Source organism: Mirounga angustirostris, unplaced genomic scaffold, assembly GCF_029215605.1.
Source record: "Mirounga angustirostris isolate CCGP_5_RB_7025 unplaced genomic scaffold, mMirAng1.0.hap1 SCAF_5, whole genome shotgun sequence".
Classification (NCBI taxonomy): domain Eukaryota; kingdom Metazoa; phylum Chordata; class Mammalia; order Carnivora; family Phocidae; genus Mirounga; species Mirounga angustirostris.
Window position 1 is genome coordinate 163,146,184 of NW_026991713.1, and position 25,601 is coordinate 163,171,784.

Sequence of the window (25,601 nt, forward strand, 5' to 3'; positions counted from 1 at the left end):
CGTGGGTGCCTAGTGGTGGGACAGGCTGCACGAGGAGCACCGAGCGCGGGCTCTAGCACCAGGGACGTCCCTGGGGACACCGATAAGAGCAGTTTCCAGGCAGGAAGGGTGGAGACAGCAGCTAACTGGAGTGGCTTGAGAAGATAAGGAGAGGTGAGGAATGGAAACGAAGAAACATGGCTGCAAAGGAAAGAGAGGAGAGGGGGGATGCAGGGGTGGGGGGAAGACAGGGCTGAGGGAGAGGCCGCGTGCTGGTTCCGTGGCCGGAGCGTAGGAGCTGCTCACCTGCCCGGGACAGGGAGCTGGAGAGGGGGAAGTTGATGGTGCGGCCCAGAAAGGTGATCCACGGAGGAGGAGTGGACTTGGGGGAGATCGCCGGCATCTAGAGCCCAAGGGGAGGAGCGGGGCCCAGGGGGAACGGGAGGCAGGATGGAGCCTGGGTGCTGGTAGTTTGCTAGATGGGCTGCTGGGAAGCAGGGGGGCCTCCTGCCCAGTGTGCTTCTATTTTCTTTCAGAGGTGAGAGCAAGTGGGTGGAGAAGTGGGAGGCCGGGAGGAGGGGTGTGCGTGGTTGTTCTGAGCGAGAGCTCACACGAGCAGGAGAAGCAGAGTCACAGGCCCTAGGTCTCCCTTGAGATTTGTTGCCATGAGTTTAAAATGGAATCAAGTCAGCATGTGGGTTGTACCTCCCCTGGGCGGACCGAGAGGGCGGTAGTTGGTTTAAGAAGGGAGGGGGCTACGCACCCCCGGGGAAGGGGAGAGGTGGAGTTAAGGAGGGAGGTTTCTGGTGAGTGAATCACCTGGAACCCAGGGCAAGACTGAACTGAAAGGGTGGGTGTCAATGTTGAGAGGGTGGTTGGGGTCAAGGTCACTGAAGCCTTGAGTTGGAGGAATGGTTTGGGAAGGGGAGGCAGCAGGGGCCCAGGTTTCAGAGGTGGGATGGTTATTAGGACAAGGTCGAAGGGCAGCCACGGGAAGGAACGTACCCACCCAGGACAACCTTGCTTGCTGTCCGCTATCCCCAGAGGCCCTTGGCCGTGAGCATCTGGTACCGCACACGTTAATTACCTCTCAAGGGAAGATGCAGGTCAGGCAGGCGGAAGCAGGGCTGGCCAGGCTGACTCCCCTGCTTGTTCGTTCAACCCGGAGCCGTTAGCCCCCGGCCCCCAGCGCGGCCCTGAGCGGAGCCGAGTGTCTGGCCACACGAAGACAGCGCAACTCAGAGCGAGACCAGGCTGCTGGGGTCAGCCTCGGGGCAGGAAGAGCAGTAGGACCCCAGCACAGAGCTTGCATGCAGCCTCCTCTTGTGGAGGAGTAGTTGATCCTGCCCGGATCCTTCCCCAAGAAAGGGCTCTGCCCTGGTTGTGGGGACGCCTCCCTCCGGCGGCTCCTGCAGAGCCCATGCCGCCAGCCCAGGGACGCGCCGCAGTCCCCGCAGAGGGACAAGTGCCCGGGCCGGCCGGGTGTGCAGTGTGACCAGCAGGTGGCGCCACAGGCACCCTCCCAAGTGCTGGGGGGCAGGGAACAGGGGAGGACGCTGCAGGGGTGGGGGTGGGGAGGGGAGGACGCTGGAGGACGAAGCAGCGAGGAGAGATGCTGCCTGTGCAGGAACTATGGGGGCGGGGGGGGGCCGGCTAGGCAGGCGCCGTTCTCTCCCCTGGGTGTCCTCTCCTGGCCTGGGGTCCGAGAGGGCTGACTGCCAAAAGACAGTCTGGCCATTAAGACTGTGGGGTCACATTCCTAGCAGCGTGACTTCAGGGAGGTCTTCTCCCTGCCTCAGTTTCCTCCCCAGCCAACAGAGGACAGTCTCTAGTAGCTGCCTTGAGATTTCAGGGGTATCCCTTAAGCCCCCCGGTGACCAGACCCCCGGCTGCTTCAGTGCCCAGAAGTGTTTTATTCATGAGTGCAGCGGCGAGCTAAGGTACGACGTGGTTGCCCCCAGGGGCCTGAGGGGCGGGAGCCGGCTGGAGAAGCAAGCTGTCCCGGGGGCCCGGCAGGCCGGTCGCCTTCTGGGCCGGGTGCAGGCCCTCCGAGCCAAGCCCCAGCAGACCTAAGGCTGTGTTGAAGAGGTTGATGGGAGTGGAGCCGTCGGTGATGAGGGTCGATTTCAGGCCCAGGCTCTGGAGCAGTTTTACCTGGAGGAGCAAGAGGGGAGCGAGGAGGTAGCATCAGGCCCTTGTCCCTTTCTCTCGGCTCCCCGGCCACCATCCGCATGGATCTGCCACTGCTGCTGCCACGCAAGCCGTCCTCACCCGGGGGGAGGGGGGGTCAGGGGTAACGAGCCGGGGGCACAGGGGAGCCTGGAGGCCCGGCTGCCCCTGTCCTGCCTCCAGCCGCTCACCGTGCCACCCTGGGTTGTGGCCCTCTGGGCCTTTCTGTGCCTAAGCACACTGAGTTTTGTTCTCTGTGTCTGTGCCCTTGACCCTCTCCCAGGAAGCTCCTGTCAACTCCACATCGACCTCAAGTAGCCCCTCCTCAGAGCGGCTCTCCCTCAGCCACCCGGCATCACCCTAAGCCACTTGCTTCAAAGCACTGGCCAGACTGGTGGCCCAGCTGCTTACCGTCCGCCCCGGGGGCTCAGCTCCCTGCTGAAGCTAGTGCAGTGCCCGACAGAGGACACCGGACACGGGATACAGGACAGTCCCATCTCCACCTCCCCTCGCCCCTCTGCCCCCAACATCACTCCAGATACATCTGCCGCCCCCAGTGCTGCCTTCTTGGTTCCAAGTATGGCCCCAAGACACACACACTCCCCTGCTCCCTCCCCCCTCTCACCTGCATCTCTGGCCCCGCCACTGCGAGGTCCCTGATGGTGCTGGGGCCCAGGGCTTCTGTCATCTGCTTGAACTTCTTCACCTCCACCTCAGCCAGCTGCTGGGCCTTGCTCACCTCCAGCTCCAGCTGGGCCCGGGCATACACCAGTTCTAGCTCTCGCACTTTCTGTACCCGCTGGAGCTCAGCCTCCTGGAAGAGGGGAAAACGCAGCATTCTTTCCCTTGTGTGGCCCCTAGGAACTGCCCAGCAAGTCCCCCTAGCCAGCAGGCCTGAGGGAACAGAGGCCCAAGGCATGGAATTGCAAACTGCTAGTCAATTGGCTGTGGAATCTGGCGGGCTACCTTTTAAGCTAGTGACCTGTGGGAGTCCTTAATCTAAGCCTTGGTTTCCTCAGCTGTCATGCCATGCGGAGAGAATAGTTACCCCTCACTGGGCTTTCAAGCATTAAATAAGACCATGTGCATAAGACAATACAACAGCCCAGAGCCGGGCAACATTTGCACGAATATCACACAAAGGATGGAGGTCATAATACCTGCCTGGGGGGCGGGGTGTGGTAGAAGATTACTAAATGAATAGATACAGGGCAAAGGACTTTATAAACCACAAAGTATTTAAGTAGGGCTTTACAGGGGCGCTTGGGTGGCTCAGTTGGTTAAGCATCTGACTCTTGATTTCAGCTCAGATCACGATATCTGGGTTGTGAGATCCAGCCCTGTGTGGGGCTCCCAGCTGGGCATGGAGTCTGCTTAAGAGTCTCTCTCTCCGTGAAGGGAACCAGAGGGTAGTATGCTAAGTGAAATAAGTCCATCAGAGAAAGACAATTATCACATGATCTCACTGATATGCGGGATTTAAGAAACAAGGCAGAGGATCCCAGGGGAAGAGAGGAAAAGATGAAAACAAAACCAGAGAGGGAGACAAACCAAAAGACACTCTTAATCTTGGGGAACAACCTGAGGGTTGCTGGAGGGGATGAGGGTGGAGGGATGGGGTAACTGGGCGATGGACATTGAGGAGGGTATGTGTTGTGGTGAGCTCTGGGTATTATATAAGACTGATGAATCACAGACCTATACCCCTGAAATGATACATTATATGTTAATTGAATTTAAATAAAATTCTTTTTAAATGTGGAGAAAAAAAGATTCATTCTCTCCCTCTGCCCCTCTCCCCCTCCCCCCACTCCCACTTTCTCCAAATAATTAATTAGGGCTTTACATTCAGATACCTGGCATCCTACTCATCCTCAGGGACTGCAGTGATGGGGCCTCTTCCAGACCCCAAGGCCCCGCCCTCCCACAGGCATCACCCCTCGACTCACCGTCTCAATGGCCAAGGCCTCTGCTTTCAGCTTGGCCTGCAGCACGGAGCCTTCTCCCTCGATGCGCAGGGCCTCTGCACGGGACTCGGCCTCGGCCTTGGCAGTCCCCGTGCTCTCCACGGCGGTGCTGGGGGGGTGGGGGGAGAGTCAGGGGACACCCAGGAGAAAGCCTTTCTCCCCCTGCCCCCCCAACCCCCCGGCTAATGCTGCAGCACATGTCACGTGCGCCCCACTCCCTCCACCCGCAGTTTTTCCGAGGCCTGGCGCTCTTTTCCTCTGGTTCTCAACCCACCTCAGAGCCTCCAGCTCCAAGAGTTCCCTGCGAGCTTTTTCAGCTTCGGACTGGTCCAAGATCTTCTGCCTCTCAAGCCGGCCGCGGGCTTCTTGCTCAAGTCTCTGAGCCTCGTGCCTGGATGGGACAGGGGACAGGGAAGATGCTGGTGTGGGGCCAGATCTCCAACAGGAACTCCAAGGGCAGGGCCCACCCATCTGCTGGGCGCCCGCGGGCGGCACTCGACCCGCAAACGGAAGAAGGGCGTGCGCGCTGCAAGCCTGGCGCGACTCTCGGCGCGGGCGGGGGACGCGGCCGTGACCGAGGCCCCTGCTTTCACACAGCTGGCCTTCCAGTCAGGAGAATCAAATGAACACGGTTGATTTCTGACAGTGACGAGCTCCCCAAGAACGGGTGAAGGGACAGCATGGCTGAGCAGAGAGGGCTCGGTTTCAGTTGGGGCAGGAAGAAAGGGGCTCTCCAAGGAGCTTCAGGCTGAGGCCAGAGGAGGAGAATGCTCTAGGGGAAGAGCATTCTGGGCAGAGGGAAGGGCCAGGGCGGACGGCCCTACGGTGAGAACCCAGCTGTGCCAACGAGGGGCAGAAAGGAGCTGGTGGGATCGGAGCACATGAGCCTGGCGAGAGGCTGGAAGGTGAGGTGGGGGAGGCACGGCTGGACCCCTGGGTGCCTGGAAGGCCCCAGAAGCAAGTTTGGGTTCTAGCACAAGCAAGGCGAGATGTCACAGGCGCAGGATGGCACGTGGTCGTCCTTTAAGTGGGCCACACTATCTGCTAAGGGAGAGAGCAGGCTGGCCGTGGGGGGATGCCAGGTCACCCAGGTCCCGGCAGTGGGCTGAGGGAGGGACCGTGGAGAGGTCTGACCCACGGTGGGCATCATGGGCAGCGTGCCCCCGCCACCCCGCCCCAGCTTCACTTACTTAGCAGCTGCCTCCTGGGAGTTGGTGGTGATCTCGATGGCCAGCTGGACACTGCGCTGGAGGGCATCCCGGGTCCTCTGGTCCACGGGCTCCACCGACTGCACGTCCACGCTGCTGACCACCAGTCCGTTTTGGGGGAAGATGGCCCGGTCCCGGGGCTGGGGCAGGGCCCTGCCGTCCGGCCCCTTGGTTTCCAGGGTCTCAAAGCCAAAGACAGCCATGCGAATGATGCGGGCGGAGTTCTTGTGGAAGTCATCGAAGGTGACGGAGGCCACGGCCCCCCGCACCCGGGACGCGATAGCCTTGCAGGCGTCACCCACGAAGTCCGGCACTGAGAAGAGCCTGGCTGTCTCTTCAGGGTCCTTCCGGTCACTCACACCGAAGTGCCTGCGAGCAGAGAGGCCCAGAACAGGAAGCCATTTTCCTCCAGGACACAGCAACTCCGCTGTCTCGGAAAAGGACTCAGACGCCCACCCTCCGTGACCGGCCGGGGTCTCAACAGAGAGTGAGAATTAGTCCCCACCGTGCACCCAGGTGAGGTCCCATTTACTTCTCTCAGCCACCCTAGGAGGTGGCGATGAGCCTTATCCCCGTCACAGACGAGGAAATAGAGGCCCAGGGAGGTGAAGGGACAGGCCCAAAGTCACATGCTATGTGGCAGGCAGCGTGGCTCCATGGCCTATGCTCTCACGGTCCTGGTCACTGGGCCAAGAGGTGGCTGAGGTGGAGCCTAGTGTCTGCTCCAGCTCTCACCACGTGCAGGGACTGCCATAACCCTCACCGTGCCCTTTCAACAGCCCCGGGAGCCCCGGGAGCCCCGGGAGGTGGACGGTTGCCGTTCTCATTTCACAGATTGGGAAACTGAGGAAAGCACCGAGTCACTTGCCCAGGTCCACAGCTAGCAAGCAGCAGGGCTGGGACCGAGGCAGCGAGCCCCAGGGCGTGGGCCGGTGACACGGGGCACACGTGCCCACTCCGACGGGGCGGGTCCGGCCCGTATCTGTAGAAGCTGCCCTTGCGTGGTTGGCTGGACACATGCTGAGTTTAGCTGGGGGTTTTCTCCAACCACGTCCACCAAATCCTGCTCCCAGCAGGGGAGTCTGCATCTTCCTGTCACTGCCCCCACCTTGGGCATCAGACTGGCTTTCCTCCTTGGCCATGGCAGAGTCCGGCATCCTGCCCCCACGACCAGCCCAGCACGGCGGCAGGCGGTGTCCGTCCTCGCGGTCCCTCCCCACCCCTCACCAGTTGTAGGCGAGCTGCAGCTGCAGCCTGGCATGGTCCGCGGTTTCGATGGTGATGACATCTGTGAAGAAGTCAGGCCCGAGCAGTAGGCAGAGCGCACGGCGAGCATGGGGGCGCTTGGGCCTCCCGGCCGAGAGGGACAACACGGTGAACTGCTCTTCAGGACCCAGTGACACCAGCTCGGGCCCAAAGACCACACTGCAGAGGGAGCCGGGAGTCAGACACATGGAGAGCCCCTCACCTCCTCTAGTCACCTGTCCCACCTCAACCCCCACTGGCCCCTCCCAGCTCGGCCCCCACCCCAGAGCCGGCCTCTCGCCCCCCTGCCTTACCCCTGACAGTCACCTGTCCCACCCCGGGACCCCCTACCCCCCAACAGTCACCTGTCCCACCTCGCGCCCCCCCCCCCCACACACCGGCCACTCACCGAGCTGCCTTCTCCCGGTAGTCATACACCTGCACGGCTGCGTTGTGAGGGACCCGGTACCTGACCACACGGGTCTTGTTCCGGACAGTAGTGGGCTGAGGGGTCTTGGATGTCTCCTTCTCGCCCCTGTCTGCCAGAGGGTCCTGCCCCTTGTTCAGCAACTCCTCCACCCCCGGAGGCAGCTCTTTTTCCCACAGGACTTCGTCCTGGGTCAGCATGTAGGTGCTTCCAATCACAGCACGTACCTTGAGAGAGGATGAGGGGGGACGTCACCTGGGAAGGTAAAAGGAAGAAGGACCCAGCCAGCCATCCCGAAACAGAGCTGGTCCCGGGGAGGGGGGTGGGGACAGTAGAGCGCTGTCGCTGGGCTCGGTCTCTGGAACGGGGCTGCACTCGGATGCACCGTCTGCTGGCTCGGTCATCTGGGGCAAACAGCCATGTGTTAGGTCCAAGTCCACAGAACGGACCCGCCGCCAGCTACCTCCCAGGGTTGAGGAACGAAGGACCTCTCCCGTGTCTAGTGCCGAGAACCTGGCATGTGGTTAATTAAGGGTTCGATCTTAGTTCTTCTGGAATTTTCCTTCTTGGGGCAACTTGGAGGGCATCCTAGGGACAGAGGCAGTCGATCCTAGGAAATAGGTAATATCCACTAACATTTCCTAGGACTCCAAGCCCTACTTCTAGGTTGGATTCTCACAGAAAGAGGTCAGAGATGTGTTCCTAGGTCAAACCAAGGTCAAGGCTTCAGATGAGGGGGCAAAGAGGAAGGATTCCACCAGGCTAAGCGCATGGGAGAGGAGGTTGATTCTTGCTGTTCCTAGGCCACTCCCCAGTCAGACCTTTATCCTGGGGCCAGAGGCCCCCATCCTAAAACCTGGCTCATCTTTGCCCTTGGGGGGTTTCTCAATTTTAAAGTGAGCTACTTAATGGGGTGCCTGGGTGGCTCAGTTGGTTAAGCATCTGACTCTTGATTTTGGCTCAGGTCATGATCTCAGGTCTTGAGATCGAGCCCTACGATGGGCTCTGCCCTGGGCGTGGAGCCTGCTTAAGATTCTCTCTCCCCTTCTCCCTCCGCCACTCCCTGTTCTAAAAAGAAAGCCAAAGGAAGGCAAATACTCCACAGAATGCCCTCATACCAGCAGCCGGCCAGCTCAGACACCACCATCAAGGCTGTTGAAGTCCCCTCCCCTGTCTCCACCGCGCACCTCTCCCTGTCAGCCCCACGCAAGCCACCACACGGCCACACCGTGGTGATGGTGCCCGTCCCTCAGCCATTACCCTTCCAGTCTTGATATCCTGCACGTAGATGCCCTCGTTCTCATCCAGAGGGATGGCCTGACGCTCCTCCACCACCTCCACCTTGGCAGAGGGCACGTACTCCAGGGGTCCGCGGATGAGCCAGCGGTCCCCAGCCTGGCGGGAGACCTTCTCTCCTTCTTCTCCCTCCTCCAGGGGCTGCAGGGCCCTCAGCAGCAGTCCCTGATGCTCTGACAGCACGTATACATCCTGGATGCCTCGTTCCAGTCGCTCTCCAGGCTGCAGGAAAAAGGACTTCTCGCCCTGGTGGAGAGACATGGGGTTAGGAGCGGTCGCCACCCAGGGTCGTGCCCCTGATGGCATCTCCTGTGGCCACAGGCTTGTGTTGAGAACAGGAGCCCACGTGCCCACTGTAATGCAGTGAGGCGTCATCTGGACCAGGAGGCTCTCTACAAATGCCTACAGACCTCATCTGGTCGAGCCTGCCCTTGATGAAGTCTGTACACGGTCATGACCGGGACCCTCACAGGCTCAACGACTAAGAAGGAACCTTCTGTTGTTCTGTTTCTCCCAGGCCTTGTTTTCTTGGGATGGTGTAGTCTGGGCATTGGCAGTCTCCGTCGTTGGGCCAAATCTGGCTTTTTTTTTTTTTTTTTAACTAGATGTTTGAAATATAATCTATATGCCATAAAATTTGTTCACTTAAAGTATACAATTCAAATCACTGACCTCTACCTCTGAAACCAGTAATACATTATGTATTAATTGAATTTAAATTTTAAAAAAGGGAAAAAAATAAAGTATACAATTCAGGGGTATCTGGGTGGCTCAGTCGGTTAAGCGTCTGCCTTTGGCTCTGGGATCAAGTCCCACATCGGGCTCCCTGCTCAGAGGGGAGTCTGCTTGTCCTTCTCCCTCTGCTCCTCCCCCCTACCTCTCATGCGCCCTCTCTCTCTCTCAAATAAATAAAATCTTTAAAAAAAGAAGTTAAAAATTAAAGTATGGAAGCCTGGGTGGCTCAGTCAGTTAAGCATCTGCCTTCGGCTCAGGTCATGATCCCGGGGTCCTGGGATCGAGTTCCACATCGGGCTCCTTGCTCAGCTGGGAGCCTGCTTCTCCCTCTGCCTGCTGCTCCCCCTGCTTGTGCTCTCTCTGACAAATAAATAAAATCTTTAAAAAAAAAAAAAAAAAAAGTATACAGTTCAGAGGTGCCAGGCTGGTTCAGTCAGTGGAGCATGCAACTCTCGATCTTGGGGTTGAGTTCGAGCCCCATGTTGGGTGTAGAGGTTACTTAAAAATAAAATCTTAAAAGTAAGTAAATAAGTAAGGTATACAGGTCAGTTGTTTTGGGATATCCACAGAGTTGTCCAGTCATCGCTATGATCCAACCTCAGGGCATTTTCCTTACCCTGAAAAACCCTATACTCAACAGCAGCTAATGTCCGTCCATCCCTATTCGCTGTAACCACTAATCTATATCCTATCGCTATGGATTTACCCATCTGGGACATTTTATATAAATGGAATCATGCAATATGTGGTCCTTTATGCGTGGCCTCTTTCGCTTAGCACAATATTTGTTCTGCTTGTCCCTACTTACTAACACGCAGCAGGTGTTCGTACATGCTGATCATTAGTACATGAGCATGAGTATGCGTTCATTTCTTTTTGTAGCTGAAGGATACTCCATTGTGTGGATAGGTCATGATTTGTCAGCCATTCATCCGCTGATAGATGGAAGCAAAATGTTACAGGAACAGAGAGGCACTCGTTCATGTACAAGCTGTCTAGGCTTTCGCTCCAACGGCACAGTTGAATGGTTTTAAGAGAAACACACCGCTCACGAAGCCTGAAATATCTACCGTCTGGTCCTCCACAGCAAAGTGTGCCAATCCCTGGCAGGCCAGTGAAGAGAAGGGCGGGACAGGGGTGGGAAGAAGCGTAAACCAAGAGGTTTGTTTTGTGCGGGATGAGGACAAAGGTTCCAGGACGGCAGGCACGGACGGGGCCTGGGAGGTGCTCCCAGAAGAGACCGTGTGTAAACTGAGGTTGGGGGCCTCAGGGAGTTCAACAGGACAGTGTCACAAAAGATAGAACTAGGTGTGCAAAGGCACAGAGGGAACCAGAACAAGCTTGAGGCTTCTAAATGTGTATCTGGGGTGAGAGGAGGGAAGGGAGTGGTCCCAGGGCCTCACGCCCCTCCAGGGCATTCAGCCTCCCCCTGAGAGCTGGAGGTATTTACCTTGACCACACGCTTTTGCCCCAGCTGGTTCTTGCCATCCGGTCCGACCGGGTCGAGAATCACACAGTAGTTGTGGGGGCCCAAGGTGGTGATGGGCACGATCCCCAGCACCTCCTCACAGACATCTGGCACGTGGGCCTCCGTGTCCTGCACGGTCACCAGCCACTCCTCCCCGGTGCGGCGGCTCACGCCTCTCAAGTCTCGAAAGTTCTGCTGAGCCCGGAGGTGCAGGGCTGTCTGTGGGACAAGATGTCCGGGCATTTGAGGAAACTGACTTCCAGTTTCCTCAGGGGAGCTGGGAGCCCCACTGGCCACTGAGTGCTCCCGGGCCGGGACATCAGTCTCTACGAGCCCAGGAGGACTTTTGAAACCCTCTCAGAGGACCCAGGAGACTCCTCAGGGAGCTGACCCCCACAGTTTTCTGTTAGTGGCCCCAGAAATATTGCTTCTCCTCTACTTTCATGGTCTCTGCCACTAGGAGTGAGGCCTCCTCCAGGGTCCCTCCACCCCCGAGAGCACAGACCTTTTCTGTGAGGATCACAGCATCCACCAAATCCAGAACCTCCTCGAACACTGCCGGGAGATATGCACCCACGGTGCGGACCAGCCATTCTTCTCCTGGGCCAAGGGTGGAGAGGGGAGGGTCAAAGGGCACCCAGCCTGCACCCAGCTGCCCCTTCCCGCAGCCTGGACCACAGGGCACCCGCCGAGCTCTGCAGGTGAGATGCCAGACCCGTCAGGCCCCAAGGCCTGACAGGAGTGCATATATTAATTTTTTTCTGAGGCTAGAGGAAAACCAACCCCTGCCCAGGACAATAAGGAAAGCCGTCCAAGGGCCCAAGGTGCTGCCACGCCTACTCTGAGCTCCAAAGACCAACTTTTTCCCTTCCCCTGAAATTGGCAGAACCGCCTCTAAGAGAGTTGGAGATACGGTCTACTTTCTTGGAGAAGCACAAGGGCCTGGCTCCAGCCTGGCCCTTGCTCGTCATAACCCCCGGCAAGTAACCTCACTTCCGTGCCTCCGTGAGGTCATATGGAGAACGGGAATCGTAGGACTCCACGGTTGTTCGGGGACTCTGAGTTCCCATCTGTAAAGCATTTTGAACCGCACCTGGCACAGACTGATAACATCACGTGGGCCAAATACAATTGCTAGTTGTATACGACCACCTGTGTTGTTGATCTAGAAACAGACACGACTGCTGCCCAACCCCCTCCCCCGCCCCCGGTAAAGCCATGTCAGCATGCTCAGGATCACAGGGTCAGGGTACAGCTGGCATGAAGCTGGGGTGGGGAAAGCAGCCGTGGGCGGCCCCCAAAAGCTTCTAAGAGATACCAGGGAAGCACTTCCTCTCAGGCTGCTAATGGCCATCCCCACCCCTGCAGGCAAGGCACGGCCAGCCCACCCCCATCAGCACCCCTCATCGACCCCACCTGTTACCCTCTCCTTGCCCTCCCGGTCCCAGCACTCCTTGCGGGCCCTCAGCCGCAGGGCCTGGTTCTGCTTGATGACTGTGGCCTGAATGATCTCCAAGACCTCCACCTCCTTCCGGGGGATATAGGTGCCTGGGAAGGGAAGGGGAGGTAGAGGTTGAAGCCCGGCAGGTATCAAAGCAGTAATGGAAAGGCAGGGAGTCTTGGACCTGGACTCCGGCCAATGCAAGGAACTTACCAGGCCCTTCAAATAGCCACTCATCTCCTGCCACCATCTTGTCTCCGTTCTTATCCTCAAAATCCAGCAACGCCTTAAGATGGAGGGCAGTGTTGGGCAGAACCACCTGCAGGGGGGTGATGTCCTAACAGGGGAAGAAGGGAGGTCGTGGGACATTGAGTACTGTGATCCCAGGAGTCAAACCCGATAGGTCAGAGGCCACAGCATCAACCTTCCCATGTCCCCAGATAAGCCCCCAAGCGGAATGTACAAGGTAGGGGTGGTCCCAAGGCCGTCTGGTCTGAAGAACGAAGACCATTGAGAAAGCAAGTGGACGCACTGCCAATGAGCCAAGGACTCACAGTGCTCTGGAGGAAGGGCTTAGAAGTGGTTCTGAGCTACAAATCTGCGCGGGGAAACGGGGAAACGCCTCAAGGCCTCGTGTGCACCAGGGCCCTCTACGAAGTGTAAGAAGTGTAAGAAGCGGGAAGTCTGAACAGCTCTAACAGGCACGCTCTGGGCACGTGGCGTGGTTGTCAGGGTTGCTTCATGGTCACAAGACAGCCGTTGGACTGCAGCCATCACGTCTCCCTTCATCGGGAAGGGGCACCTGGCAACAAGTACCCAAACCTTTCAGAAGTCTGTAGAAATGTTTCTATGAGTAGGACTTCACTTGGTCTTTGGTCTGAGGGAGGCAGGAAAGCAAGCAAAGAGAGCCTCACAGAGGCTAAGAGACGTGCCTAAGGTCCCAGTAAGAACGGGATCAGGTCTTAAACCACAGTCTTGGTGAAGCCTGCCTGCCACTCTTAGTGGCCCGGGGGCGGAATAGGGTCAGGTAACTCCACTCTCCCCGCTGACCACACACGGGGTTGGAGGCAGAGCTGGAGGCTCACTGGGCAGGCAAGCCCTTCCTTGTGCGCCTTCAACGTACACAACACCCGGCCGGCTGTGGCGGGGGCAGGCTTGCCACAGCTTCATGGATTGCAAGTTCCGGCAGTTGACAGGACAGATACAGACCCTTCTCTGCAAGCAGACCGTGGACAGTGTCGGGCGGGGGGAAGGAGGCAGAGAGGCTGCAAAAGCTCAAAGGAAGTTAGGAAAGTCCCCCCAGAAGTGGCATTTGAGCTGGGGCTCAGAAGAAGAGCTGGCTTCTGATACAGAGGTGCGGGAGGAGGAGGAAATGGTGCGCGTTCTGGAAGGAACATGTGGGCCAGCGGGTTTGTCACCTCCCACATCTACTCTAGCGTCACTTCCTACCTGTTCCATCGAAAGCAACCTCTGCCTTTTTCTATCGCGGCCATTTCCCTCGCCTCAGCCGCCAATCTCTCTCACCTGAACGATGGAAAGATCTTCCTAACTGGTCTCCACCTGCCACTTCTGTCTCCTTCCAGTTTGTCCCCTGCATCACTGCAGGCTTCCAGCTCGGGTGACTGGGCACCCAGCAATATCATGTACAATTGGGAATGTGGGAGAAGAACAGATCGGGGCGGGGGGGGAAGGGAAAGTAGCAGGTTTGCATGTCCAGGAGGCGGTGGCCGTGGGACACCCAGGAGAGGGCTTTCTACAGGCAGCTAGGGGCTCGGCAGCTCCCAGTGACGGTACTGGGCTGGGTGGTTCCAACCTCGACAGAGTGCTTGAGGCCATGAGAGCATGGAAGTGCATGCAGGAGGGTCAGGACAGAATCTGAAGGCAGAGGGGACGGGGGAAGAGGGTGAGACACCTAAGAAGATGGAAAGAGACATCCACAGAGTGAAACAGGAAGACAAGTTTTAGCAGGGGCGAGGTGGGAGAAAAAAAGACAAGTTTTAATAAGAGGGCAGGTCGACAGTGGTTGTGGCTAAGAAGGCCCATGAGACACAGAATGTCCACAGGGGCTGCAGTTAGGAGGCCTTGGGGCTTTGCCAAAGCGAGCTCAGTGGAGGTGGGGGTGGGGGCCAGATGCAGGGGCTTATGAGGAAATGGGGCAGAGGACATCAAGTATAAGGGGTTATCAAAGAGTACGTAAGAAAGGAAAGAAAAAGCAGTACATAGCTAGAAATCGAATTTACAGGGCCACTCATAAAGGTTTATACTTTTAGATTTAGGGTACATATCCTGGGATCCAGCAATTCTTAAGAGTTTCTACTTTTGGGGCACCTGGGTGGCTCAGTCGTTAAGCATCTGCCTTCAGCTCAGGTCATGATCTCAGGATCCTGGGATCGAGACCCCCATTGGGCTCCTTGCTCAGCGGAGAGCCTGCTTTTCCCTCTCCCTCTGCCTTCCCCACTGCTTGTGCTCTGTCAAATAGATAAAAAGTTTCTTTTTTTTTTTATTTTAAGTAGGCTCCATGCCCAATGAAGGGCTTGAACTCCTGACCCTGAGATCAAAGTCAAGTCATATTGGCTGAGCCAGCCAGGCCCCCCAATATTTTCTACTCTTGAAAAGCAGCAAACCTTAGCATGCACCAGGACACAAAGACAAGTACATTTGTGGCAAAACTGTTTTCCCTTATAAATTGGAAACACCCTAAAAGATACTCAAGAGGAGAATGGCTGAGCCTGCATATATCATATGGAATTATGACAAATAAGACTTACGCACCAGCATGCAGAAGTTCATTCAAACTACACTGGCAGGGACGCCTGGGTGGCTCAGTCAGTTAAGCATCTGGCTTTGGCTCAGGTCAGGAACTCAGGGTCCTGGGATGGAGCCCAGCTCTTGTAAGAGCTGTAGTGATCAGAACAGTAGGTACTGGCACCAAAATAGACATGTAGATCAATGATACAGAATAGAGAGCCCAGAAATAAAGCCATAATTATATGGTCAATTAATCTTCGACAAAGGAGGCAAGAACATGCAATGGGAAAAAGTCTTCAACAGATGGTGTTGGGAAAACTGGACCGCTACGTGCAAAAGAACGAAACTGTGCCACTTTCTTACACAAAAATTAACTCAAAAATGGATTAAGGAACTAAATGTGAGACCTGAAACCATAACAACCCTAGAAGAGAGCACAGACAGTATTATCTCTGACATTGGCTGTAGCAACATTTTTCTAGATAGGTCTCCTAAGACAAGAGAAAAAAGCAAAACTAACCTATCAGGACTACATCAAAATAAAAAGCCTCTGCATAGCGAAGAAAACCACCAACACAACTAAAACACAACCTACAGAAGGGGAGAAGATGTTTGCAAATGACATATCCGACATCCAAAATACACAAAGAGTTTACACAACTCAACACCAAAAAGTAATCCAATTAAAAATGGGCAGAAGACATGAACAGACATTTCTCCAAAGACATCCAGATGGCCAAAAGACACATGAAAAGATGCTCAACATCCCTCAACATCAGGGAAATACAAATCAAAACCACAATGAGATATCACTTCACACCTGTCAGAATGGCTAAAATCAAAAACACAAGAAACAATAAGTGTTGACGAAGAGGTGGAGAAAAAGGAACTCTCGTGCACTGTTGGCGGGAATGCAAACTGGTGCAGCCACTCTGGAGAACAGTACGGAGGGTCCTCAAAAAATTAAAAATAGAACTGCCCTACGATCCAGTAATCACACTACTGGGTATTTACCCAAAGAATACGAAAACACTCATTCAAAGGATATATGCACCCCAATGTTTATTGCAGCATTATTTATAACAGCCAAATTATGGAGGCAGCCCAAGTGTCCATCAATAAAGGAATGGATAAAGAAGGTGGGGTACATATATACAATGGAATATTACTCAGCCATAAAAAAGAATGAAATCTTGCCATTTGCAATGATGTGGATGGATCTAGAGAGTATAATGCTAAGCAAAATAAGTCAGAAAGACAAAAACCCTATAACACTTATATGTGGAATTTAAGAAACTGATAGAGGGAAAAAAAAAAAAAGACAAACCAAGAAAGAGACTCTTAACTATAGAGAACAAACTGATGGTCACCAGAGTGGAGGTGTGTGGGGGGGATTAGGTAAAGGGGATTGAGAGTGCACTTACTGTGATGAGCACTGAGTCATGCATAGAGTTGTTGAGTCACTATATAATCTAATACTGTATGTTAATTACATTGGAATTAAAATTTAAATAAAAAGAGAGATACAGAATGATGAACCAGGTTCCCGGGCCCAGTAGATGGAGGCTCCAGCAGGTAGAGAGGAGAAAAGCACAGATACCAAGTAAGGGAAGGGGACACAGACCCAGGGCCTACCAGATGGCCTTGACTTCTAAGTATACAACAAATTTGTTCCAGTGAGGATAGAAAATAGGAAGAGGGTGCCTGGGTGGCTCAGTTGGTTAAGTGTCTGCCTTCAGCTCAGGTCATGATCCTGGAGTCCTGGGCTCGAGCCCCCGCCTTGTCCTAGTAGGGCTCCCTGCTTAGCAGGGAGTCTGCTTCTCCCTCTCCTCCTCCCCTGCTCATGGATGCTCGCTCTCAAATAAAATCTTAAAAAAATAGGAAGAGAGCAGAAAATTATAAATATTTAGAGGCATGCAGAGAGAAGTAGAGAGAAAGTGGTTAGGAAGGAAGAGAACCACTGAACAGGGCTTGGGTTGGAATGAACCGCTTAACCCATCAGCTACTTGTAATCCTGTCGTCTTGGTGGATCTGTCCCCAAGGCCAGGAAACCCCTCCTGAGTTTGAGAACAGAAAGGATAGGTGGGGGTCACACCGAGCCAGGACCGGGCTTTGCCACAGGTCCTGCACACAAGAGACTGTTAAAATGACAAGCTCCAGTTGGAGTAGGAAAGAGACCAGGAAGAGAAGAATCTGAGGGACGGGACAGAAGACAGAATGAAAAGTCCTGAGGGGCCATGAGGACCCAGGAGGCCCAGGAAAGGGAGGCTGAAGGTGAGGAGGTTGGGGTTGAATTTCCAAGGTGGGCTAGGTGGGAGTATAACCAAGTCCTCAGTGGACAGGGCACTGGGAGGGGCTGAAGCAGAATGGAAGAGGCAAGGGTCAGAGTTGAGGTCGAGAAAGCCAAGTCATTGACAGGGTCATTGCAAGGACATTAGTGAGGCTCCCAGGAGTCAAAAGGGGAGGAGGGAGGACAGCGCCAGGGGTCACCTCAGTGAAGACCTGCAAAGAAGCCATGTGGGCGGAGAGGGGCAACAGTAGTAGAATGGTGGGTGGAAAGGGAACGTCTCCATGGCATGGGGCTCTGAGGAGGGAGAGGCCCTGCCCTTCGGCCTGGAGGATGTGGGGTGTGAGAGAATGAGCAGCAGTGGGCTGGGGATCCCAGGGAGCTTGAGACACTAGTGCTGATGACCAACCCCCCCCCCCACACACACACACTGCTCCCCACCCAGAGGGGGACTGAGCTGAGCTGATCTGAGGGAGGACCTGGGTATGGAGATTTTTTAGCTTTTGACAGTTTCAGACTTACACAGAAGTTGCAAGAATAGTACAAAGAATTCCCGGAGGCTCCTCACTCAGATTCCTCAAGGGTTAACATTCTAATTACTCGTCAGCACTTTCTATCTCTCTCTCTCTCTCTCTCTCTCTCTCACACACACACACACACACACACACACACACACACTTCTCTCCCCAAGTGGCTGCCACTAAGTGGGCAGGACCGTCTCAGAGCTCCCTGGGAGGTGCCTGGAGGCTTCCGGGAACAAGAATCACTGGTTAGTGGAGGCGCCCAGAGTGAACCGGTATAAACTGGTGAGGAGGTAAAGGCAGAACAGTTAAGGACATAAAGGCAGATGCCCACTTGCTCGGGCCCAGGGCCTGAGGGTAACGCGCACAAGGGCCCAGGCAGGAGCGCAGGCCTTGATGCCTTCCCAAGGGCCAGTCACCAGTGTCAGAGCCCGGGCCTCGTCTTGTCCATCACCGCGGGCACTGCCCACCAGTGTCTGGCACCATTTGAGTGAACGGAATGCTCACTCTTGGCAAAGTCATTTAGCACCAGACTGGTCAGGAGCTTCTAGCAGGCTCTGGAGCCTGGAAGGTCAGGTGGGGAGATGGCTGACAGCTCTCTAAGGAGGGGCAGGTCTGTTGTGGGCATGTGAGGAGGAAGGGGGGGTTGGTGAGAGGCAGGTGGAGGAAGCAAGAACTCTGTCCTTGGTGAGATCCAGCAGATGTCGCCCCCGCCCCCTCCCACAGCCCCGCTTGGTTTCCCTCCGGAAGGCAGTGCAGAGCCCAGGGGACAAGGACGAACGGTCATGGAGGAAGCAAGCCGGGTACCTTTTCCAGCACCTCCCCCGGGTACAGGGGGAAGGGGTCCTGGGTCAGCCGGATCTCTAGGTCAGCGTGGCGGAGCCGGACTTGCCCTGTGACATCGAACAGCACGGAGCCCTGGGGGTCTCGGGACACGGGGTGGGCCACCGTGCAGTAATGGCGTGGAGGGATAGTCACCATGCGCGAGGGGGCAAACAGGACCCTGTTGGAAGGTGAGAAGCAGTGTGAGGACCCAGGGGGCCGCTGTTCCCACTTCTGAGGGGGACGGTGAACAGGAGAGAAAGCTCCCCATCACCCACGCCAGGGCCAACCCCGCCTGGGGCAGGAAGGAGATGGACGATCGAGCCAGCCAGACGAACAGGCACCCCACGGCCCAGTCCCAGCACCCACCTCTCATTGTCCTGCCGGATATAAGTATTTGGCCCGACCTCCACGCGGGACACGTTGCTGTTCTGGTCCAGCACGTGGATGTAGTGGTACGGGGGGATGCGGATGATGGACTCTTCGGTTGCCATGGGGACTCCTGAGGCCAAGGCAGCAGGCTGACAGACAGGTGGGGAGCGGATACAACAAGATGAGCACAGGGGGCCTGGCAAAGGCAGGCACGAGCCTGAGGCCTGACTGGGGATGAGGGAAGGGGCCCTTCCTCCTCCAGTTCACGTCATTTCGCCCTGTACCATCCCGCGCCGGCCTCTGCCTTTCTTCTCCCCACTCAGGGCAACGCAGCCCATCCAGACCCTCCCGAGAACTGGCTCCGAGGACGCAGGCTCCTTTATTTGAGGGGATCCTGAGGCCCCAGCTGTACTGAAATGTTAGCCCACAGCCCAAGAACATTTGCACAATCTTTGCACCTCCCCCTGCACGCACACACACACACGCACACACACACACGCTTTAAGTGATCTGGGATGAACTGTTCAGACATGGGCCACCTCTCAAGGGAGGGATCCCCTGCAGAACTGGGACTCCAAAGAATCAGCTGGATTAGAAACACCAAATTATTCTAGTCCTTTCCTCCCCAGTTCTCTCTGGTCTCTTGCCACTTTTGGTTTCCTGCAGTTGTGAGTCGGGGTGGTAGGTGGGAAGGGAAAGGGAATAAATGAGTACATATCCCACCCACCCCCATCCTACCTGCCTCTGAATCCTGGGTGGGTCTGATCCATGCTTGGCCTGTTCAAGGAGGTCACATCTAAACCCCACCCCTGCCTCCAGTATGCCTTGGACTTTGGACAACCCATCCCTTGGAGTCACACAAGGGGAGCCAAGTTTGCTAGGGGACTCAAAGCCTTGTCCTCTGAGACTTTGGTCAGACATTTTTTAAGCCACCACCAGAAAGGAGGGACACCTCCCCTACTCAACCATTCATCCAACCTCCAACCTGAGTGAGAAAAGGGGAAGCGGGGAGGGAGCGGCTTGCCACAGGAGAAATAGGCAGAAGTCACAAAATTACAGAACCGAGGCAAGGCCCAAGAGTTTTACTTCATTAACCCAATCTGTAAAATTTTTTTTTTGTTTAGTAATTATGAGTTTTCAGACTCCTGATTGCTGCTTCTCTTGAAGAACGAGGAGCCACACCCTCTGCTCCCGCCTAGCAGAACTGGATAGAGCCAAGTCTCAGCTGCTCCCCTTGGATGGGACACAGGCCTCCCTGCTTACCACAGTCCGCACCTGTTGTCCCTGCTGTCCTACACCTGGGCCGCTGCACTCACATCACCTGCTTCAAACCCTCCACCTCAGCATCATCCAACAGAACTCTAATGATGGACATCTTCTAAACCTGGGCTCCTTGGGCTGGCCACGTGTAGCTACTGAATACTTGAAATGTGACTAGTGTAACTGAGGAATATTACATTTTGATGAAGGTAGCCAAACAAAGCTGGTTGACCCCAGATTATAAAGTGTAGCTCAAAGTGGTGGAGTCCCAGATAGGGACTCTGAATCATTCAGAGCCACCCAGCAAGTTAATGGTACCATTGGGATGAGAATCCCGATGGAATGGCTGGTCCCGTCCTTCTCCCGGGGCAGCATGGGACAGTGGTTAGGGGCCCGGAGTCAGCCAGACTGCCCATGCTTACCGTTCTGATTTCCCGCCTTAATGTCTTACCTCATTTTGAAAGAGTACAGTTTTGACCTCTTTTCCCGGTCCGCTTTTGGACATCAAAGGAATGTTCTGCTCTCTCTTGCAACTTTGTATGGGATTTGACCTTGATACTTTTCTGTGGCTCCTTTTTATGGGAGGTTAATTTCCCTTAATTTGTAGGAGTAGCTTTTCTAACATCAGAGCTCCCCCTTCTGTTGTGTTCAGGTAATGTTCCGTTCTCGTCCCCACTCTAACCTGGACCTTCCTGTTCCTTCCCGTCTACCGCCCAGGCCCTCCCAGCCGTGCTTCCAAAGTTGCTCCCTGATGAAGGCCCTGAAGAGCCCCCGGGATCCTTTACTGGATGGGTAACCTCAGACAAGTCCATTGCCCTCCCTATACCCGCTTCCCAGGCCTATAAATTGAGAACGGAGAGGGCATCTACCCAAGTTATGAGGACTGAGGTCATCATAAAGTAGTTGGAACAAAGCCCGGCTCTCTGGAAGCACTATGTGGCTTACTGCTGAGGCAGGAAGAGCCTGAAGCTCAGCTCCCTTAATCAGGGGGATGTGGCCTAGCACCAGAGGCTCCCTATGCCACCTGTCCTTAACCACCGCCCCCCTTGCTGACTGGTCAGAAAGGTGGCAGGTCTCCTGTCACCCCAGCTGTGGGGCTAAAAGAATAGCAAAGAAGGGGCATCTGACAGCCAAGTGAAGCCTTTTCAAGCTACTCCTCTGCCAAGTTCTCTGCAGGGTGGAAGCCTGGCCAGGAAGCCAGATGGGGGAGAGGAAGGGCTAGGGCTATAAACGGAGGGGTGGACAGGGCTCCATGAGGCCCCCCAGGGAAGATCTGAACTCTAGAAGGCCATGCAGGGCTGGGAAACAGGCCCGAGGAACGGCGTCCAATGACTCCTTTTTGGACAATGCCCCACTCCCTACGGCTGAGGCCTCTCCACCATCTGTCACCCCAGCTGGGTCCAGTCAGCGGGGTTGAGAGCCTCGCCCAGCTCAGCGAGTCAGCTGAGAGTCTGCCTTCCAGCTGATCTGCCCGGGCTTCTGCCTTGTTCCAAAGCCAAGGCCTTGTTTCAGTACCAGGACCCTGTCTTAACCCATCATGCCCTACGGCTGTGCCTTCCACCTAGACCACCTGCTCTTCACCCAAGAACAGACTTTGCTCTTTTCCTTTTGTCATCTGCAGAAGGGAGACTTGAGATGAGGCCTCTCCTGGGAACCAGGGAAACCACCCGACTCAGGTAACATGTTTATGACAAGTCCCAGATTTAGACTTTTGTGGTTTACCAGATGACGTGTACAGTCAGAACATTTTCTTCCCAATATATGAGGACCCTCCAAAAACAACGGTCAAGGATTGTGTTGACCTTTGGAAGTTCCTGCCCAGCACCTGGGTTTGGCCCCCATACTCCAAATCCACCCAGGCCTCCCTTCAGTGCCTGCTTCCAGGATCTGCCCCCTTGTCTGCTTTCCTGGCACATGCCCAGCTTTGCCTGAGCACACTTCCCTCAAGGGTCATGAGACTCCTGCAAGAGCCAGTCAACTCTTGCCCAAAGTCTTGGACATTGCACCACACCCATGAAGAAAAGAGGAAAGTAATGGGTGGCAGGGCAGAGAACGAAACAAGCTATTGGCAGAAGTAGGGTCCATCCTCGAGTTAAGAGGCGGTTCCTAACACCACAGCAAAACTTCATGAGTTTCTTTGGTCACTACCGGTCAGATTATCTTCAGGGTCAACCTCATGCGAGCGCCTGGAACAGTGACTCCAAAAGCAGGTGCCCCAGGGACCAGCTTTCTTATTTCTTACTGTGTGCTGGTCTGAGGAGAGCACTGTCGGCCTCATCTGAAGCTTGTTAGTGAGGAGGCTTCTTGGGCCTCACTCAAGGGCTTTTGCATTGGCCAACATTTTAACTAGAGCCCTAGCGATTCGGGCGCACATTAGAGTATTAGCAGCTCTGGCCTCAAGCATCCACTCTCAGTCCTGGCTGTACTTGAGAATCACCTGGAGGTCTTTGAAAACCACTGATCTCTGGGGATTCTGACATCAGGGGTGTGGGGTGGGGTGAAGCATTGCCTCCCCCCCTGCCCACCCCCCCCGCCAGTAGGCCCTATGCCCAGCATGGGGCCTAACACAGGGCTTGAACTCATGACCCTAAGATCAAGACCTGAGCTGAGATCATGAGTTGGATGCTAGGGGCGCCTGGGTGGCTCCGTCGGTTAAGCAGCCGACTCTTGATTTCAGCTCCGGTCACGATCTCAGGGTCATGAGATGGGGCAATGCGTCGGGCTCAGTGCGGAGTCTGCTTGGGGTTCTCTCTCCCCAGACTCTGCCCCTACTCCTTTCCCTCCCCCGCCATGCCCACAGGCTCTCTCGCTCTAAAATAAACTATCTTTTTTAAAAAGTAGGATGCTCGACAGACTGAGCCACCCAGGCGCCCGGAGCATTGCTATATTTAAAAGCTCTCCCACTGACTAATACCCAGCAAGGATGAGCTCTGTCATGATCTTGGGCCACTTGCTAGCTCTGAGCCGGAGTCTCCTAGACTGAGAAGTGGAAAGAAGAGTGACTATTTCCTGGGCTTGAAGAGATTAGCCACCACAGGATGTCTCTAGTGCAGGGGAGCTCAAAGGGTGGCTGGGAGGAGGGAGAATAAAGAGAAGCTCAGATGAGACTGCTCATCAGGGGCAGGGCATTTGGTTATTCTCCTCCTGCCCCCTCACCAACACAAGCCCCCTGCCCCGAGCAGGCTGGAAGGTGCAGGGGAGGCCTGTGACTCAGCCTGCCACCATCACTTCTATCAAGCTCAGGTTTAGGACAATGTACATGACGCTCAGCATAAACAGGGGCTCATCTTTGCAGTTTCCCTGATTGTAAACATTCTACACTTTGTTTGGAGAATGCAAGAGTCCCATTACTCAGGGACTGCACAGAAGCTGTTTATACACTGGCTTAGTTTAGGGAAATTATTTCCAGCTTTAGGGGACTAGAATGGACATTTTTGAGACTTTGTCTCAGCAATCACGTTTAAGAGCAAAGCTTTAGGGCGCCTGGGTGGCTCAGTTGGTTAAGCGACTGCCTTCGGCTCAGGTCATGATCCCGGAGTCCTGGGATCGAGTCCCGCATCAGGCTCCCTGCTCAGCGAGGAGCCTGCTTCTCCCTCTGACCCTCCCCCCTCTCATGTACTCTCTCTCATTCTCTCTCTCAAATAAATAAATCTTTAAAAAAAAAAAAGAGCAAAGCTTTAGGAACTTTTCTTCCTATGAAAGAGGAAGCAGCTCCTTCCTTCGCTGAGCTCCAGTCCAACTACCTTGTGGGAGGAGGAGCAGCTTGGTGGCTTCACTGGGGACAGAACAGTTCTGGCAGCTTGGAATGCTGCTTGTCCTATCTTCATCCTATCTCCTGGATGCTGCCAATTAATGCTCATCATTGAAGGCGAAGATTGCCTTGTTGAGAAGTGACCCAGGAACCAGGCTTCAGAACCCCTGATCGAGATCAACGTTTTCTAAACTCGCTCCATCACAGGACCCAGCTGAGAGTGTTGCTCCTGCGCATAGTGATTCCAAGGCCTCGCCCAGACCCGCTGCGCCAGTATCTTTGGCAAGAGCCCCCAAATAACAGCTCCCACTTATTAAGGACATAAACTGTGCCAGGTGTTGTGTTAAGTGCCCTTAATGGATTCATCTAATCCTAGAAGTTAAGGAACTTCACTCAGGATCACACAACAATCAAAGGACAGGGTCAGAAGTCCGCCCATTACCCTGTCTGCAGAGCTCCCAAACCAGGAAGTAGCCTGGCTTCTCAGGCAGAAAGGTAAGATTCTAAACACAGAACAAGGACTTCCGACCTGGGGGTGGGGGGGCTGAGTATTCTCTAGGAGATAGGCATTTCACAGGTGAGCACTTACTGCAAGGGGAGGGGTCTGGGGGGGCAGCCTCCATCCCACGAGGAGGCCCGAGTTACCTTGGAGCCCTCAGGCGGTCCCTGGACCATCCACTCTATCAGCTCCGGCCCCACCCCCCCACCCGGAAAGCTGTGCCAAGGGCGGAAACAGGCAGGAGCTCCCAGGGGGCACTCTGGCTGGCACTCCGTCTAACAGCCGGCTTTCTCCTCACAACCCAGTGTCCACTCCGGGCACAGGGACATCAGCCTCAACCACCATCCCCCACCCCTCCAGATTTCATTCCCGAGGGCCAGCCCTAAGATCTTCACAATCACAGGCGGTCAGGGCCCAAAGGAGTTTTGCATTTCTTCCTTTCACCCTCCCAAAGAGAAAAAGAACCTCGCTCACCAGCCTCCACGCCTTCTAGAAGTCAAGCCTACCTTAAGATTGCTATGCTAACCACTTCCCACATGGTCCGCAAGGGCCACGGTTAGCATAGCCTTAAGTGAGGCAATAATAAAGCCTCAACATTTGGCAGAGATGAAGGATCTGGGGGTGGGCAGGAATCACACTCTAAAAGCTCAAGAGGACAGGCCAGAGCCAGGGGGCCCTGGGGGAGGAAGCAGCAGAGGCCGGCTGCAGGGACCCAGGATGGAGTCTGAATGGACCCAAGTTTCCTCTGTCCTCACTTCTGATGTGGGAGCCTGAAGTCGAGAGGCCTGAGATTTTGTGGGGTCGGGAAGTGTTGGCAAGGTAACAAGTTGACCTACCTTTACTTCAAAACGCAGGGGGGGAAAAAAAATCCAACAAGGAAAGTAAAACCTCCCAAGGGTAAGCCTCCACCCACCTTCTTCCTCCTCAGGCCCCGCGAGGTCTTATCTGCCCCAGCAGAAGCAAGCAGCGCTAGAAGGCCAGACGGGGCTCGGAGAGCCTGGAGGGACACAAGGCCCCACCAGGGGTTTGGGGGCGTTGGGACCAGTACGAAGTACCTGGAAGAGTGCCCGCCGTCTGAGACCCCTCGGATGGGGAAACTCCGTGGCCAGGCCCTAGGGATCACTTCCCGGCAGGGCAGGCTCAGGGGTGGGGCTTGGCCATTTAAAGGGCCCTCGCAGCTGGTTCTCGGTGTTTCTCCTCTGGGCGGCTTCTCCGGCAGCTGAACGCACTGCAGCTCCTTCAGCCCTCAGGAAGCTCCCGCCTCAGAGCTGGGCGGGCAGCGCGGGAATGAGCCTGGGAAGGGTCAGAGGGCCTGGGACGGGGGAGGGCAGGTGCAGACTGAGCTCGCCTCCGCCCCATGTGCCTTTCATTTCAATTTCCCCATCCGGGTGTCTGCGATCGATCCC

At 55.4% G+C, this 25,601-nt stretch overlaps 1 protein-coding gene across 2 annotated transcripts; it reads right to left on the bottom strand.

Annotated features, from left to right (window-relative positions):
* Window positions 1–1,872: 1,872 nt before the first annotated feature.
* On the bottom strand, window positions 1,873–25,512 carry MVP (major vault protein). 2 transcript variants are annotated; one of them, XM_045875300.3, is made up of 15 exons: window positions 25,251–25,512; window positions 18,683–18,834; window positions 18,299–18,494; window positions 12,149–12,272; window positions 11,911–12,042; window positions 11,000–11,094; window positions 10,477–10,713; window positions 8,256–8,537; window positions 6,978–7,222; window positions 6,551–6,748; window positions 5,306–5,692; window positions 4,390–4,506; window positions 4,098–4,224; window positions 2,774–2,962; window positions 1,873–2,133 (listed from the first exon to the last, which is right to left on the bottom strand). In XM_045875300.3, the coding sequence occupies exons 2-15, from the start codon at window positions 18,805–18,807 to the stop codon at window positions 1,915–1,917; spliced, it is 2,673 nt and encodes an 890-aa protein (XP_045731256.1). In that variant the 5' UTR covers window positions 18,808–18,834; window positions 25,251–25,512; the 3' UTR covers window positions 1,873–1,914. The 2 variants fall into 2 exon arrangements, with proteins under 2 accessions (XP_045731256.1, XP_045731257.1); XM_045875301.2 differs by having other exon boundaries at window positions 25,109–25,512.
* Between the last annotated feature and the right edge of the window lie 89 nt (window positions 25,513–25,601).